Source organism: Rhinolophus ferrumequinum, chromosome 9 (genome assembly GCF_004115265.2).
Source record: "Rhinolophus ferrumequinum isolate MPI-CBG mRhiFer1 chromosome 9, mRhiFer1_v1.p, whole genome shotgun sequence".
Lineage (NCBI taxonomy): Eukaryota > Metazoa > Chordata > Mammalia > Chiroptera > Rhinolophidae > Rhinolophus > Rhinolophus ferrumequinum.
This window is the reverse complement of record NC_046292.1, coordinates 4,873,478-4,891,697: the sequence shown is the minus strand read 5'-3', so window position 1 is coordinate 4,891,697 and position 18,220 is coordinate 4,873,478. Positions and strand designations below refer to the sequence as shown.

General features: G+C 57.5%; 1 protein-coding gene across 16 annotated transcripts in view; it reads right to left on the bottom strand.

Annotated features, from left to right (window-relative positions):
- Positions 1-18,220, bottom strand: part of CAMTA1 (calmodulin binding transcription activator 1) — an 818,639-nt gene that overhangs the window by 98,287 nt on the left and 702,132 nt on the right. For all 16 annotated transcript variants that reach the window (XM_033113419.1, XM_033113420.1, XM_033113429.1 and 13 more), the window contains one exon: positions 8,142-8,295. In XM_033113419.1, coding sequence (XP_032969310.1) covers positions 8,142-8,295 — 154 coding nt within the window. The remainder of the gene's footprint in view (positions 1-8,141; positions 8,296-18,220) is intronic.

Here is an 18,220-nt window from a genome sequence, read left to right as displayed (position 1 = left end):
TGCGTCTGATACCCAGGGCCTGGTCTCCGGAGCCAGGCTGGGAGGTGCTCAGAACGCATTCTGGCAGGAGTGACAGACTTAAGGGAACCCACACTGCCTGCTCACGGTGCCAGCACCTCCTAACCAAAGGGACAAGCCAAATGGGCAGGGAAGTCTTCTCTAGGCCCTTCTGTCCTGTCTTTGCTTCCCCAGTGACTCCAAATCCTGCAGGCACTGGCAGGGAGCATAACCGTCCAGGCCTCACAGGTTCCATTCACTGATGAGAGCTTTAGCCCTTAGGGACAGAACTGCTGTCCTGGGCCCTGGGCCCGCCAAGGGGACACAGATGTGCCTCCTTTCGTGGCACTCCAGGGTTTCTCATGAGTTTAAGTCTGTAAGTATCTGGCAAGACCCCACTGTGTGCCTGGCACTAACATCTAACTTTCAACCCAAGGGAACTTCTGGGATAGCATCTACGCAAAGAGCCCACAGGGTCCTGGAACTCCCAATTCTTTGTGCGTGGTCAAGCATTGCCTGCAGAGTCTGCTTCCCTCCACCTGGGTTTGAGAACTAGCTCATGCTCAGAGGGCTGTGGCCGGATGTCCATGACAGAGCTCCATGGTTGTCCTTTCACTGGAGTCTGCTGTAGGCTGGGCTCTCTCAAAATGCATGAGAATCTTGCTTAAAAATGCAGGTTTCTCGGGCCCACTCAGCCCTGTAGAACCAGTGTGCCGGGAAGCGGGAGTGGGGTTGGGGGAGGGTGGGGAGTCAGGAAACTGCCTTCAGTCAACCCGCCCAGGTGTTCCGAACATCCCACTGTTTCTGGCACTGAGTTAAGGTCTCTGCCCATGTTGTGTGGACCAGGGAGGATGGGCGAAAACCACAGCTGCTCTGGCTGCCCTGAGTCCTAGTGGTGGGCAGCCGGGAGCATGCACGCTCACTCCTGACTCTGTCCCTCAGACCTCTCCTGAGAATCTCACTTCAGATACAGAGACACTGGAAAATGCTTCCAAATGAACGTCAGAGACCTCCAACCCTTTCTAACAGGAGCCTCCCCTTCCCCAGGCCGGTCTTCCCTCCCCCGCCACTTTTCACCTCCCATCTCTGGTGCCCCTGTCTGCAGCTTCTTGAGGGCAGCACCTCTGCCACTTGGCTTGCTAACTGCCCCATCCATTGCCCACAGACTCTCGCAGAGACTTGGGAGCACACCCTCTTCTTCAGGGGGGAGCTGCCAGCCCCTCTGCCTTGTGCCAGCCAGACGGTATCCTGAACCAGGGATGGAAAGGTGGTATCCGCACCTCCCCACGGCCCCCTTCTGCTTGTTCCAGCCCCACCCCAAGCCCACACCCCAGAATCACAGAGCAGGCCCTAGACAGCCTCCCACCACATCCCAGACACCAGGTCTCCAGGCAGAGGCGGGACAGCACCCCACGTCTGCAGGATGGGACCCAGGCTGGGGAGCCCGGCTACTCCAGAGGTTTCGTATCTCAGAGCTGCTCTGCTGCTACAGGCCACCAGGTGGTGCTAACCGACCAGAAACCGGGTTTGGTGCAGGGTCGGGAAAGGAAAGCCTTTGTTGATTTTACTTCTTGATATTTCTATAATCACCAGGATTACAATCTAAGCAAAAAAGCAAAACAAATAAACACTGCCCCTCTTACTGGATCTTTGCTCTTTGTCTGGAAAATTATGAGAAAACAACAGATGCATTGATTATGCAACCCAAGGCTTGGGTGTTTTCACAGTGAGGGCCTACTGGCCAGGCGCGGTGGGGGGGCGTGCGGGCACTGGAGATTGAGGGTCCTGTTGACTGGACATGTGGGGTAAGGAGCTCCTCGGGGTATGGGCGAAAACCACAGCTGCTCTGGCTGCCCTGAGTCCCAGTGGTGGGCAGCCGGGCGCATGCACGCTCACTCCTGACTCTGTCCCTCAGGCCTCTCCTGAGAATCTCACTTCAGAGACAGAGACACTGGAAAATGCTTCCAAATGAACATCCGAGACCTCCAACCCTTTCTAACAGGAGCCTGCGAACCAGCCTACTTCCTTCCAGTCTCTCTGCCACGTCAGCCCCTTCTCAGCAATATGGGGTTCCCTGCCTCCAGCTACCCTGGCCTTTGCTGGTCCCCGGTGGCTTGTCGCACAGGCCTTACTGTTGCACAGAGGCTAGGAGCGTGCTCTTCCGGAAAGCACATGGTGAAGGGCTGAGACCCAGGCTCTTGAAAACACCAACAGGCTGCAGGTGCCCAAGGACCAAAGTGACTGGTGACAAGGATTGCTGGGAGCCAGGAGAGCACCCTCAAACCCCACATTCAACATGGCTCCACCCCACTAGCAACATAGTCTTTGTCACCTTACACTCTACAGGGCTCCACCCACTTCAATACGACCTCTACCCACCACACTCAACATGGCCTCCACCCCCAACCGGACATGGATGGCCTTTACCCTCTATCAACATGGCTTCCACCCCCACAGTCAACTTGGCCATCATCCCAACACTCACTAAATGTGACCTCCAATGCCACTATCACCGTGGCCTTTATCACTTCATACTCGACATGGCCCCCATCCCCTCGAATTCACATCACCTCCGCCCTCTCCCTCACCTTGACCTCCTCAGCATGGCCTCCACTCCCTTTACTCAGCGTGATTCTGCCCCCTCACCATCATCACGACCTTCATCACCTCTCACGCAGCGTGGCTCTTCCCTCTCACACTCAACAAGACTTCCATCTCTGCATACACAACCTGCCCTTCAGGCCTCAGACGTGAATGGCTCCATCGCCTCCGTGCCACACCATGTGTTTGCTTTTGTCTCAGTTTCCTTCTTCGTGCTGTTTCATGCAAACCTGCCTGGGATGCTACTGTGCCTCCTGCCCCAGGCTTTCATCGAGGCCTGGGTACCGTGCTCCTTCCAGGAAGCCTTGCTGACTATTTGCACCCTCGATTTTCTGGATTTCTAGGTACTTGAAGGCAGAACCATCGACTTGGCCCTCAATGCCATGAGCTGCCTCGTTGGTTTGCCTTCCTGGGGGCAAGGCCTGGGCTTTCTCCTTCCTGGCAACTTCCCCAGGGCCAGCACAGGGCTGAGCTCAGAGCAGGTGCTCTGAAAGCTCCTTCCAGTCCCGTGTTGGCGGGTACAGGGGCCCCAGAAGGACTGTCCAGCTGGCCTTTGGCTGCCCACCCTTAGCGGAGAGCTTGGCATGGGCTAAGTGCTCAAACTCAAGAAAAAGGGCCAGCTTCCCGCCTTGGCATGAGTTTCCTTATGGGAGGCAGCCGAGTGGCTGGAGTCCCCACACCTCTGTCATTTGACAGCCACGGGGCCATAGGGTAGGCACCACTCTCCTCTTGCCCAAGAGGAGGATGGTGACGCTCGGAGAGGTCAGGTCACTTGGGCAGGGCGACCCCACTGCACTTACATGCCCAGCAGCCGTCAGCTCCAGGAAGCCCACTGTACATCTTCCCCTCACCCTCACTGCCCATTCCCACATTTCCCAGGGGGAACTGCGAGGCGCACGCCCTGGTCCAGACAGCACCTGCCTCTTCACCTGAGCCCCACCAATCTTGGCTCCCGGGCACTGAGGTGAGGCATCAGTGTGGGTGTGGGCGATGAGGGCAGCCGTGTCATGCATGTGTGAGCACACGTATAAGCACACAGGTGCATGAGCATCCATGTGGAGACGTGTACGGGCGCAGGCCGGAGGCTCTGCAGGCTCCCCAGCCAGCACTCCTGCTCGGCCCACCCAGTGCTGCTGAGACACTGCCACGGAGGACTTAGGACCCCAGAGAAACGTCAGCGGGGCTCTGGGGAAGGCCGTCGGAGTAGAGCCAAGCCCAGAGGTGGGCCCACCTGTTGATCTTTGGGGTCACAGAAGCTGTGGGAAGGCCCAGGCCTTACTCGGCCACACAGGACCGGCTAGCCAAAAAGGACGCTCTAAGAGAAGGCCCTGGACGGGGACAGCTGAGGCAAGACCACCTCTCGGGGAAGGGCTGTGACACAGCTTAAAACTCAAGCCCTCATCCCTCACTCTGGATGCTACAAGCTCACCAACTGCTAGCTGGGAAGTGGCTGGCATGTCTGCCCCCTCCCGGGCTGCCAAGGAATGGGGCAGGGCAGGAAGCCATGGGCGCTCAGACGAGCAGATCCACTCCGAGGGAACTGGTTCCATGTAGCTCCCTGCAGGTTCCAACAAAGCTGAGCGGGGAAGGTCTGGGGCACAGCAGCTCAGAACTACTGTGGTTCTGGGCTGCCAAACGTCAGCAAGTTTCCCAGCAGGCTGGCAGGACTAAGGCCCAGAGACTGTCTGGCATTCTTACCCACTCTAAGTTGACCTGGGAGGAGAGGGCCCCACCTATCCAGTCCCTCGCTCACACTGTGGCAGTTTGCTGGGTCCAAAGCTGGTGTTCTCTCAGACCAGCTGCATTGGAACACACCCCAGAATTTCCAGGATGAGACACGTTGAGCTTTACATCATTTTCACTTGAATTCTATAAACGCCAGCCCTCAGATGGGAACTGAGTCAGGCCTGGAGCTGAGATGAGCAATTCTCAGCTGAGGCCCTACAGGGACACCCAGCTTGAGCTCAGCTCCACTCAGCTCTGAATGACTCACACGCAGAACCCTGTTCCCCAAAGTATGTTAGGATGGTAGCACTTAGCAAAAGGCTACACTTCCCAGACTCCCTTGCACCTAGGGGTGACCATATGACCACATTCTGGCCAATGACATATGTGTGGAAGTGCTGTGTGCAACTTCTGGGCCCTGTCCTTAAAGGAAAGAAGCTTGCCCTCCACTTTCTCTTTTCTGCTTCCCATTGGTTGGAATGCAGTTGTGATGGCAGGAGCTGGAGTTGCCATCTTGGGCCATGTAAGAGAGGGCAACACCCTAGCAACGGCAGAGCAGCCAGCTGGAAGGAGCCCAGATGGCTGATCCCTGACACTGGGGCTATCCTATCAACCTCGAACTGCTGTGTGAAACAGAAATAGCCTTCTATTTTATTTTAGCCACCATTCTTTTGGTCTTTGTCACAGCAGCAGGACCCATATGCTAACTACCACAGAAGGGACTGCAAAAGACAGGAAGCATTTTGGAAATATATTCGGAATTCCCATCAGATATCACAATTTCCCCCTCCCCACCCGTCATTGTAGTTTTATCTGGAGGAGGCATCCCTCAGATTGCAGGTTGAAGGGAAGCCCCCACAGGACCAAAGGACACAGTTCTAAGAACCAAGGTGGGTTCTCGGGATTGGTCTGCTTTCAAGCTTGCGTTTGTGAGCTCCCCAAGGCTCAGGAACAATGAGCCCCGTCTTACAGCAGGTGAGGCAAAGGCTGCAGATCCAAGTTTTCCTTCACTCCCAATGAGCACAACATTTTGATTAAACCACTGACAACTCTGCTGTAGGGCAGAGAAATCTGGAAGCATCAGGAAATCAAACTGTGAAGTCTTTGAAGGAATGTGATTTATGTGGAAATGTGACAAAGCTAATGTGTTTGGCTCCAGTGCTGGGTGGCTTGCCTGATTCTGGTACCAGATCTGATACCTTCTTGGTGCCCAGCACCTCGACTTTCCCTGAACTTGGTTGGCTGTGCCCTCTGTGTGCTCCAAGCCTGATGGGCATTGAAAGCTTTTATTGGAGCCGTATTTCCTGGGCGGTGTTTCCAGGCTCGGCATCTGTGTGTAACCAGAGCCGTGCATGCACACACACACACGCACTCTGGGCAACTGTCCGCACCTCGGCTCCCACCCAGAGAGCCGAGAGCCCAGTGTTATTAAATTTATGGGGAGTTTGTTGGAGTTTTACATGATTTTCTTGATGCACTGCAGACTTTTGGATGGGCATTCAGTCCCCTCCAGGTAAACATCAGAGGTCTGGTTTCCACTCCCTGGAGTTTACAGAGCTTAATCCCCTGGCCCATGGGGAGGTGGCCTTCCTGTCTGACTCGGGCAGCCTCTTGTGGGGGGGGGGAGGGAGTTTTCCAGGGCGGGGCCCTTCTGTGGATGGAGGTTGTTGTGAGAGGGTAGAGGCAATGAGGAGAGAAGGAAGCAGGTAAAATAAAAGAATGGGAATAGAACTGGGGAAAATGATGACGGGTGGCTTACAGGTAAACGGCTGACTGTGTGCGGAGCGGTATTTAGGAGCACCCAAGCCAGAGGCTTCTGACCGTGGTGGCCACTCTGAAAGACCTCTCTTCCCTCGGGGACACCCCCTTGGCTAACTTCTGGCTAAGGTGGTCTCCAGAACCTTCCAGAAAATGGGACATAGGGGCCTCAGCCCTTTGGGCCCAGGTCTGCAGAGGCCCAGGAGCCGAGCTGGGCCCAGCTGAGCAGGCTGCATGCTGTGGGTCTTGGTACAGACACAGCTGGATTCTTGCTCTCATTTTATACAAGAGGGGAACTGGGGTTCAGAGAGGGTGGGTGACTGGCCCAAGGTCACACAGTGAAATGGTCACAGAACCAGATGTGTGTTCCCTCCTGGCTCACCAGCTCTGACTCTATTGCCTGACCCTGGCCTAGCATGGCGTTGGAGGGGTGCCACCGAGCAGCCCAGCTCCCAGGGCCTGGACACTGGGGGCCTTTGCTCATTGCTCAGGCCCCTGGGGGAGTGGACCAAAGCCACTCCCCACTTCGCCATCCACAAATATTTACAGAGGGCCTTTCACGTGCCCAGCACCGTACGGGGCCCCAAGGAGTGGCAGAGAGCAGGGAAGGCTCACGGGCATCATTGCCCCTCACGTTTCTGGGTGCTCTGCCGAGGTTGGAAGAGGCTGGCGTAGCCCCTTCTGGTTAAGTGTGGGAGGCTGATTTCGGTCTGATGTCTCCCTGGGGTCTGAGGAGCCCTGGAGGCTGGGGTTGGGTGGCCGGACAGGGCCTATGGAAGAGGCGATATTTAGGCTGAGGATGAGGTGGGGTGAGCGGATGAAGGTGGGGGAGTGCTCTATCCTGGGGGTGCCGGGGGGGTTTAACAAGGAGGGACATGTCAGAGCCGCAGTGAAGGAGGTTGTGCTGAACACACCTGAGCCGAGCAGGCCCCTGGGCCGCCTGGTTCTAGGTTTGTGGTGGCAGCAGAGCTAAGCTGGCTGGAGCCTCCCTGCAGACACTTGGCTCGGGAAGGTGGCACAGGAGCGAGCTCCGTCTTGGGGTCCCTGGGCTGGCTGGACCGGCTGGGCCATCAGCCTCCTGGAGCCTCTTCCACACAGACCCCTCTATCTCTCCTGACCCCCATTCCCAACCTTGAGGCTGGGGGGGGATCCCCAATCTGAGCACTGAGGAGCTCTCAGGATTAGTTGGTCACTGCAGGTGCCACTTGGCCGCAGCTTGGATACTCTCAGTGACGCGACACCCAGAAAGGACATTTCAGTTGTTCCCTGCAGATGGTGCCCAACAGCTTATGCCATGCAGCCCAGCTCCCAAGGGTCGTACGGTTCTGAGGGACCTGTGGACCTGTTCTCTGCGGTCCTATATAATGACAGGTCTTTGTCTGGAGCTCGAGCTCAATGTTCCAGAACCCCCAGGTCCTGAGTCCAGCAATGGATGACCCTCATCCTCTCCTTGGGTCTGGCAGACTCACATCTGCTCCTCCTGAGCCCAGCTGTGCAGGTGGCAGGAGAAGCCACAGAGAACCCCCAGAGGCTGCTGGGAGCCATGGCCCATGGAAATGGGCTGGCTTTCTGGACTCAGTGTTTTGCATTCAGTGATTTGCACCTGACAGGTGCTTCAGGAAGCACCTCTTCGCTGACAAAATGAAATCCAGCTCAATTACCATCATCCGTGCGCCACCCAGTCCGGGAGCCGAGGCAGGCCGGCCCACGGGCCTCTCCTTGCCTGGAATGCCATCACTCTCCTCTCTGCGGCACACGAGACAGCCACCCGGCACTCTCGTCTCTGCTCCTCCCTATTGTGGCTTTTTCTGAACCTCTGAGCCTCGCCTGTCTCACCTGTAATATGGGCCTGACATTCTGTGCCCTGGCCTGTGAGGATCACGTGAAGGAGGCATGGGAGTGGTCCTTGTAAAAGCGAAGGGCGCTGCGTCACTGTCAGCCGAGCAATGGGGCTCCCACAGCTGTGTCCCCACAGCCATGGACGACCTCTGGCCCCGCCCGGGTGACGCTGGCCTGGGCCCCAGGGCAGGACCCGGGGCCAGGCGGCCGAGCCTACTCACACATGGGTTTCAGCTGTCCGATGAGCTCCTCCTTCGTCCATTTCGCCCACTCCTTCTTGTCAGTGTTGATGGAGCAGAGGATGGGGCCGCAGGGCTTGCCGCAGTCCTCGATGGCCGGGACGTTGAGATAATGTACAAGGACAATGTCGGGGTTCTGGGGGGAGAGCAGAGACACTGGCAGCATGAGGGTGCACGGAGCCCGCCCAGGGCCCCCTCCCCCCAGTGCACACGGAGCCCGCCCAGGGCCACCTCCCGTGCACACGCAGGCCCAGCGTCCCCACACCACGGCACCACTGACATGCGGAACCAGAGCATTCCCTGGGGTAGGGTCGTCCTGTACCCTGCAAGAAGCTTAGCGGCAGCCCTGGCCTCCCCTCACTAGGTGCCATTAACCCCCAGCCTCCAGTTGTGACAACTAGAAATGTCTCCAGACACTGACCAATGTCCCCTGGGGGACAAAATCGCCCCCGGCTGAGGAACAATGCTCTACCCCTGGGCTGGTTCGTGTGTAATTCAGGACCATACACGAGGTCAAATGGATCTCTAGCCCCACATCCCAGACTGGACACCAATGGCTGCCCGGGGGCCCAGGGCCTGCCCCACGCTTTATACACTTGTGCTCATCACAGCTCACTGGGTGTCCCCAACACGGGCATCACCACCTCCTTCTTCCCAAGGGGAAATGGAGTTCCCAGGGGTGAAGACACCCCGCTTCTAAGGCTGGACGTCGCTCTGCCCTTCAGCCTGTGGTTTCTCCCTGAGCAAAGACCCCACGGGAGGCCTCTGTCACTCACACCTCTGGGAACTCCTCCAGACCTCAGTGAGCTAAAGAATGGAAAGGACTCTCCAGGTGGAGGCTTTGCAGGCACAATTTGTCCCTCAAAGGTGCCACTGAAATGGATCAGCCCCTTCCCATCAGACTCAATTCAAAATGCCCTCCATCTCTTTCTGCCCAACAGCAGCTCTGAGAGCGACACAAGTAGGGGCCTTTTTGGGGTGGCAGCTTCACTGCAAAGAGCACAGGCCCCCTGTGGCTTTCTGTGGCCCCCCAGAAGGCAAGGCCGTTCTCTTTTTGGCCACGTTTGTTAAAAAGCAATCATGTCACTTTATAAGCCATCTGAACAAAGCTAGAAAAACCTTCTGCCCCAACCAGAAGGTATTTCTTGAACGGTAAGGAAACATGACCATATATTAAGATGCTGCAGGGAACTGTGGGAAAGCCACGGGGGAGGTCCCTTCCTGTGCTCTTCTGCCACATCTATCTTCACTGTTTCTCCTGTTTGATACCCGACCACGCGTCCTGGGTGGGCACGAGGACCCCAGGCACGGAGAGGCGATGGGCACAGCAAGAGTAATAAATGAGTATGCGAGTCAATCGGTATGCAAATAAATAGACAAGACGACACGTGACCAGTGCAAGAAAGTCCACAGCATAATTTAGAAAGATTTTCAATAAGGGTTGAAACATAGAGTTTTCGTCTTGCCAACGCTCAGTTAACCAGGAAATTAAATCCACACGACCAGGAGCCTTCGCGTTAATGGCAGCTTTTCTGGACGGCGGTAATCACGCTCCTTAATAATGAGGATAATCCCTGACATCGACACACACTGTATTCTTTTCAAAGCGCTTTCAGCCATTATCTTACTTGGTGCCTGGGGAGCGGGCCGGGCGGCACGTCCTCTGTCTATAGCAAGGACACCAGAAGCTCAGAGAAGTTGTGACTTGCCCAAAGTGTGTGCCTGGCCAGGGACAGAGCCTGGTCTGGAAGCCAGGGTCGTGAGTCCAAATTCAGGTCCCACCAACACTCGCGGTGGCCTCTTTTCGCTTGGCCTAAGCACTTTCCCACCTCATATTTCACTCCATCCCTGCAACATGCCCAAGAGGTAGGCGGGTCGTAGATCTGCTCAGCTCAGCGCACGGATGGGGTCTCCCAGGAGACCTGGGGTGGTACCCCTGAATCCGCCCTGTGTCTTTCCTGAAGACCAGCACACTGGCCTCCCCGGGCCTGCGTCTGGGCGGGGGGCTCCTGCTTGAGCCTGGGCCTGGTCAGGTGGCAGCACCAGCTGCTGAGCAAGACAGAGGATGGATCAAAGAGCTGCGGGGGCCAGCAGGGCACCCAAGGCTTCCTGTGATCACAGCCTCCAGAGCAGGAGCTGGGCCCTGCAGGAGGGCGCTGGGATGTCAAAGGCCTGACAGATGAAAGCACCCACTGAGCGCCTGGCACAGGCTGTGGAAGACCAAGGGGGAAGAAGCATAGAAAGGGTCTTGGGGCAAAGGGTTACCTTCACCACACACCCAAACCCCCAAATCAAGAGTTCCCGCCCCAAAGCACCCAGAAGTCTCCTATTTCAGGAAAACCCGCGCTTTCCTTCAGGGCCCAGCTCCATTTCTGCACAACCAGCCTCCACCTATTCCTTTGAGGACGAACACAAGGCTGGCCTCCTCCCAGGAAGTGGTCCCTGATACCTTGCCCTCGGTAGCGACCACAGCAGGATGGAGTTCGGGTTTGTGTCTTAATAGTCTGAACGTCTCTTTATCTCCTGGGCCACAGGAGCCATGCCCGGGGCTGGCACAGCATCTGGCAATGGCCACTGCTGAGCTCACATTTGTAGAGTTGAATGAGGCTGACTTGGGACCTCCGATCCTCACCCTTCCCAGACCTGTGTGCAACTGACACCTGGCTCCAGTTTTCCGGGTTGACGAAGGGCAGGCAGGCTTTTTGAAGATGAGGTATTCCTAGGAGGCTAGGATGCAAGGCTGGTTCTTAGCCCTTTCTGCGTCTAAGGCCTCTGAGAATTCGATGAAGACTGTGGCTACTGCACTCCCAGCCCTGACAAATGCCCCAAGGCTCATCAACAGCACACGTCAGGTCACAGCTCCAGTGGTCGGGGGACTGGGCATCTGGAGCTGACTTAGGGGTCCTAGGTTCAGCATGGCTCCTTTCACATCAGGAAATATGCCCAACATGTAGGCCCCTTCTCGGAGCCCCCACGCTGGGCCTATGCTTCCTGGAGGCGCTGATACAGTTAGCGGGATGTCTCGGCCCCTGTAGGTTCAGGGAGGCTCGGTTTGGGATTAGGAAAACGCAAAAGCAGGCAGCTTCACGGTTCTGTCTTAACAGATACCTTCGCAGGGCCTGGAGTTCTCACAGCTCAAAGTCCCCAGATGAATTCTAAGTACCGACTTCCTGGCTTGGGGCTGGTTTTAAGACACAGAGTGATTAAGGTAGTTTTGCAAATTTGGGGCACACATCCCTTCTTGGCAACGTTGCGATTTTATTCATTAGTTGTACATTTTATTGGGTGTTTTTGGCAGAAAAATATATTGGCCATAGAGTCCCACAGAGTTTCATGGAGCGCTGACACCAATGTCAGATCCCTACTAAGAGGTGCTCTGCCAGCCAGGCAAAGCCGGATAGAGGAAGGCTTGGTGGTGCCTGGCTCGGGGACACGGCCAGAACACAGCTGGGCAGACTCACCAGGACTCTCAAGTCTCGGTTCTGGAGGGCTGTGGAGTCAGCCTGCCTGGTCTTCCCTGAGGTTCAACACTCGGGGCAGGCCTTGAGGGTGGGGGGTCAGACAAGAGCTAGTCCATAGGCTCCTCCCTGCGCTTGGAATTTCCATGAAGACGCTAGAAGCTGTGCCCCCAAAGAGAGCATGACCTTTGAACATAACACCCGAAAGTCCTGGAGGCCTGGCCTGCTGTTAAAGGCTGGGGGGCGGGGGGGGGGGGAGGAGATTCCCAGTGGGTGGTCTGGGGCTGTAGAGAGAAAAGCTGAGGACAACTAAAAGTCTGAGAAGTTCCAGAACCTTCTGGAAAGAGCTATGGACTAGAGATCCCATCCCTTCCTTTTAGTGCTTCAAGTTCCTCACTTCTAAAAGGAAAAAGGACCCCTGCCCTCTCACCAGGGCTGCTGTAGGGAGCCGCCTTGGGGCTTTGAGAGGGGTGAAGTCCCATGCGGACAGTCGGAAGTCCTGCTCTGCTAACTACCAATTGCCACCGAACCCCAAACCCAACAAAACTGATGTTTCCTGAGAGCATGACCAGAGTGAAGCTTCCAGCAGGCAGTTCACCACTCAGAACTCACATATTGTCCGCTGGCAGCACGTCTGTCCTGATTCTCCTCTTACTGCGAGCAGACGCCTCCTCTCTGGGCCTGAACAGCTGGGGCTGTGTCCCCTCCCACCTTGGTGCCTTCAACCAGCCTCCTGGCCTCCAGCCCTCCGCGTTCTGAGGGCTCCCAGCGTTCTCTCTCCAGCCCCACTTGTCCGACTGCGCATCACACGCTTGCTGGGGCCTCGCGGGTACCCCAGGCTGCATGGCCGAGCCGATGGCCTGTTCCAGGCTCCACCCCACGACGAGTCACACCGCCTCTGCCAGTCGCCCAGGTCAAAACCTGGGAGCCAGCCACCCTTTCTGCTTCTCTCCCTCTCCCTCCTCGCCCAGTCCATCAGTGTCTGTCAGTTCTCCCTCCCAAGTCAGCCTGTCCCACCCTCTCCTCTGGTTCATTAGAGCCCCATCTCTGGTCACGTGACCCCTCTGCCTGGGAGTCCTCACTTCCTCTCTTCCCTCCCTCCCCGTCCACTGTCCCAACACCAGCAGGTGTGACCCTGTCATTCTGGCACTGGCTCCCTGGTACGGCCAGTGAAACCCACAGTCCTGACATGGCCACAGGGACCCACCACGTCTTTGTCTCCAGCCACGCATGCTCCCCTAGGCTCCTGCTGCTCCTGCTACCCCAACCCCCAAGTCTGTCCAGCAATCTCTGAGCTGTTCTCACTGGCTGATGTGCCCCGTGCCACATGTTGGTGTAAGTCTCGGTGCCACCTCCTCACAGACACCGTATTCAGTGATCCCCCAGACGCAGTGCCCCGCCCCACCCTTGCTCGGGCCCTACTCTGTGTAGCCCCTTTGCTTTTGTAGCAGTACTCGTCACCATCTCTCATTTCTGAGCAATTCCTGCTTGGTTTGGCCTGTTTCCCCACCCAGAGCATGAGCCCATGGACGGGCTCTGTCCTGTTCACGGTGGGCTCCCCGGAGCAGAGCTGGCACGCAGCAGGCACTCTGCCCCACCAGCCAAATGCTGAGGATGGGGCGACAGCTGAGCTGACCTCGGCTGGGGGAGGTGGTGTGGAGGCAGGGGTCTCTTCCCTGGTGACTCAGCTCTCAGGACCGATCCCCCACACACACACTCCCAGGTGTGTCCCTTCTGGGGGACAGACAGACAGGAGAGGAGGGGAGGAGTGGCGTGTGGAGAGGTGTCCATCCCGGCACCTGAGGGGGCCAGGGGCCCTCCGCCCCTCCACGGGAGGCTCAGCTGGTGCTTAACCCATCTCCACCTCAGCTTTTCACCTGGAAATGGGAGGTTTGGATTTGCTGATCAATTTAGTTCAGGCTGCCAGGACCATCGAGCAGAGGACTCATTCATTGGCTGAAGGTGCTGGGAGGGCACCTCCCCAGAGCCTGAGTTACGTGCCTTTCGCCCGACCCTCAGGGACACAGGAGTAGGGAGAACAAGCTAAGGACCCTTACGTCCAAAGGCACAGGAGAGGTTACGAAGGTGCTGCGGAGTGATCGCTCAGCCAAAGTCCAACCGGCTCCTTTACTGCAGGACTTGCCAAAGCCTGGATGGCACCCTGCCCAGCAGGATCTCTCTGTGGGTGCTGTGCAGGCAGGCTTTCTAAGTTCATACAACCATGAACCTGAGCACCTCTTGGCACCCTGGTGTTCTCTGGAACACAGTTTGGGAACCAGTGACAGAGTTCAAAGCCAAAGGAAACCCCCTCAGCAATGACTGGAAGCCCGGGGCTCTCCTCAGTGCCTCGGAGCTCTGGGTGCCGCACGACTGCCCCACTTCCCTGGGCTCCATCCTGGCCTGGGATGAGGCTCCCCCAGCATCAGAGCCGCTCTGAGTTGACCACAGTTTCTGAGGAAGCCCTGCCCTGATTGGATGCACTGTCCACACAAAAGCTGTGGCCCAAGCTCTTCTGTCACAGGGTGGGGCTTCCCTCTTGAAAGACTGGGGCGAAGGGAGAGGCCAGGGTGGGGGACTCTGTCTCCCCTTCAAGTGCAGGCTCGGCCTACCTGACCTGGGTACCGGAGGATGCTGGGGCCCCATGGGGAGACCTGGGGGCAGCGCACCTCCTGTCTCCCGGGCTGAGCGTGGGAAGGTGGGGACAGACGCAGGCTGCAGATGAGCAAGCGCAGGGAGCGTAAGAGGACTGCCAGGCCGATTTAATCTCCTTAAGGACAGGTGGTTGGGATTTGAGGGAGACTGCTTTGAACGAGTGTCACCCGCTCCACTCCTCCGTGAGGGTGGCAGCTACTGTGCGGGTGTTCCGTCGCTGGGGTGGGCAGCAGAGCAGGTGGCCTTGGGTGCCAAGAGAGGGACCTGTGGCAGGATTAATCCCGCCACAAACACCACAGATTTCAGACCCTGTTGTCCAGGGCGCGTGGGCCCAGCAGCCTGGAAAGGCCAAAGGTGGAACAGGGCTGTGTGGGGTGTCTCTGATCGCTCCCACAGGCTTTCCTAGAGAGCCCTTCACAGGGAGAACCAGGCTCAGCACCCCCCACCTGCCTCCTGCAGAAGCCGGGCCTGGAGGGCTGGGCCTCAAGCCAGGGCAGGGGGCAGAAGAGAGAAGTGGAAGAAGGACAGAGAGAAACAGACCAAGAGGCACAGGATAGATGTGAAAGCCCGGCTGGTGGCGGCCATGGGTGGGTGGGTGGGGGGAGTGGCACCGAGACTAGGGGTGGAGTGGGTGCCACCTGGAGAGAAGCTTCTGGCTCTGAGAGGTGAGGGATAGGGTGCACGGCTGGGGTTTCCACCGTGGGCAAGGATGGAGGAGATGTACGACTGGCTTTGACCTTGCTGGGAGGGAGGTAAGGCAGGTAAGCGGCTCAGGATGGGCCTGGCCCACAGCCAGCACTCACAGGCAAGGCCACCGCCCTTCCTGATCTGAATGGGGTTGTTCGGTCATCTGTTAACAGTTGAAGGTGGAGGCGGGGAACCATCCGTTGCAGGGGGGGGCTGAGCCCTGCACTTCCTCACCTGGGGCCCGACCCAGGGTTTGTACAATCGGCCCCGGATTGGCTGAAGGTACAGCAAGCGTACTCTTCACGGAGACCCACGGCAGGAGCCCAAATCGCCCGGAACAAGAGTCGGGGGGATCTAGTGCCCTCTTTGGCCACTGCTGGGAGTGGGCACTGGGACGCTGGGTGTTGGGGTCTCCCAGCCCCGGCCTGAGCTCCTCCACCTCCGCGGGGAAGGAGGACGCCCAGAGTCAGGGCCCCTTCTGTGAGTAGCAGGACGGCGGTGTAAGAAGTGGTTAAAAGGCGAAAAGCTGTTGGTTTTGATAAAGAAAAATGCAGCTGCAACATCTGTTGACTGTTGTTTGCAGCTTCATCAACGCTAAGTGGTCAATAAATCAGAGTGGCGTGGTGTTCCGTTTCTTCTGTGGCTCAGTCATTAATCTCGTGCCACTTCTCATGAAAAATGAAGGAGAAAGGCTGTGTGATAGGGAAAATGTATACATTACCCAGAAAGTCATCATAGCGTGTAATAGTGCCACCCACCTCCCCGCGTGCCGCTGGGGGCCCGTTGGGGGCCGTGGGCCTGCACACCACCCGCCGGGAAGCGGGGAGACGTTCCCATCACAAGCCCATTCTGTTCTTGCGTTGGTCATATTAGCACCGTTTCTGCAGATTTCGAAAGCCCTACCGTCCTAATCTTCAGAGGCAGAGTCTCTGCTGTACCTGGGTGCTTCATAAACGAGGGGTGGCGCCCACAAAACAGGAGTGCAAAGCCGGCAGAAAGAAGGGCAGGATTTATTAGGGGATGAATAAATGATGACACAGGCGGCTCAGGGCTGTGGGTATCACTAGGCTGCAAGGCAGAGAAAAATCCTCCAGCCCGGTTCCAGCTGCCCCGGGCAGCCTGGCACCCTCTCTCCTCCCGCTCTGGACAAAGGCAGAAGATGGGCTTGGTGTCCCCATCAGCAGGGGAGGCCTGTCATGGAGCCCGGCAGGCTCAGTTCTATCCCTTCTGTTCCCCGCTGAAGGCTGCCAGCAGGCAGGGGAGGGGCAAGCAGGCCCAGGGAAATGGAAATGCAGGAACTGAGCCCTGGAGAAGGGCCAGGGTGGGTGTCCCCAGCTGCTCTGGTCTCCTGGGATCTGCCGCCTCCCAGCTATTCCCTCTTCCCTGCTACAGATGGGAAGGGGAGCCCTGTGGGCTCCCATGCACGAACTGCCACACTTCACTGCCATCTCTGGGTGTAGACCATGCCTGTACCCCCAGAACACACCTTTGGGCAGAGGCGGGGGTGGAGGGGTGCCTCTGTTTGCAAAGATCACTCTCTGAGTGTCAGTTGTGTCCCGGGCCCCACCTTCAAGTCCCGCCTACATTTCCTAGTTTAGCCCCTTCAAGACCCAGTGTGCAGGTGCTATTGTTATGTGTTCTAGGGAGGCAGACTCATCAGTGCTCAGGGCTCTGCGATGCCACCCAGCCCTGAGCCCCAAGCTGAGTGTACCCCTACACCTGCTCTCTGCCGGGAACCTGGGGCTCTCAGGGAACTGGCCACATGGTGGGTAAGGGCTCTGAGCCCAGCCGCAGGACCCTGGGCAGCCGTAGCCCAGTTAGCATGTGTGCCAGGGAGCCTGGATGGGTCACATAGGGTGCAGGGAGCTAGTAGGAGCAGCACTGGGGCTGGAATCCTGACCTCTGCGCTGGCTGTGACCTCCTGAGGGCAGGCCCAAGGCGGCAGGGTCCTGTCTCTACAGCAAGGCCTGCCATGGTCAGGATGCCCTCTGTGGTCAAGCAGGGCTGTGGGGTGGGGCAGGGGGACAGCGGGGAGCTGAGCACCTGGCAGCGGGCATGGGGGGCAGGCAGACCCAGGTCCCCAAAGTTGGGGTCAGTTAAAAAGCAAAAAGAGAGAGAAAGGAGAGAGAGTGGGAACCAAAAAGGGGGCCCTGGTGCCCTCAGTAATAGGCAAAGCCAGCTGTGAGCTGTGGGCTTCCTGGGAGCCAGGCCCCACATCACGCGTGGGCCTGGGATCCCCTGCAATAGTCCAGGGTGGCAGGGGACACGGACAACCTCCCTACTCTTCTTTGCCAGTGCTGAGCAGGGCGGGGAACTCAGGGTGATACCCCTAGGCGGTATCACCTAGGGAGGGCCCGCCTGGGGCCTCCTTTCCTGCTGCAAGCCGGGACAGAGGCCGGCTGCCCCGGGAAGCCCCGCCCCTTCAGACAGCTGCCCTCATTAATAAGCCAGCCCGCACACCAGAGGGAGTCTGGGGCGGCAGCCCTTCCCCGCTTCGGAGGGAGGCTGGGAGACTTAATTAATTAATGTGGGTAAAGTGGTCTGAAGATGAGAAACCCTGGGTAATTGCTGAGTGTTGCTGCTACTGCTGCTGCTGTTGTTATTACACAATTACCAGAATTTTCTAGTCATGGGAATATAGTTAAACAATTTCCACCTGGTGCGGGGTTCGGGGAATCACGCCAGCTTAGGGGCTGGCAGGATCTGCCTCCTTAAGCCCACGGGTGGTGCAGGAAAAAAACACACTGACTGTGGGAAATCCTGCCTGGCACGGTCCCGGCCACACCCTGGCCACCCAGGGAATGAGGAAGTGAAGGCGGATTTACCAGTCTCCCTGAGCAGTTCAAGATGTGTGTGCTCAAAGAAGGAGCCAAGGACGCCATCTGCCCAGACTTTCTGGAAGCCTCTGGGGTAGCTGTGCTACCCCAAGGTCCCTAGAAGGTCAAGCCACTTGGACAGATGTCACTGGGGAGAACGTTTCGTCATGCAGCAAGACCTGTGGGGTGGGCATGTGGAGCCCGTTTCTGGATGGACAGATGCAAGCCACGAGATGCCCACTGGCTCAGGGCCTGGACTGGCCTGACAATTGTTATAAGTGATCTGAGGGAAGAAATGTCCAATAAAATCTCCATGTTTGCGGATGACACTAAACTTTTATGGGCAATGAAGTGCCAGGTCATTCATGATGGGTCATGAGAGAATCTCGTGAGGGCGTTTTGGTGGGTGAAGAGTGACAGGTGGATCCCAGTGTGGGTGAAGGGCAAG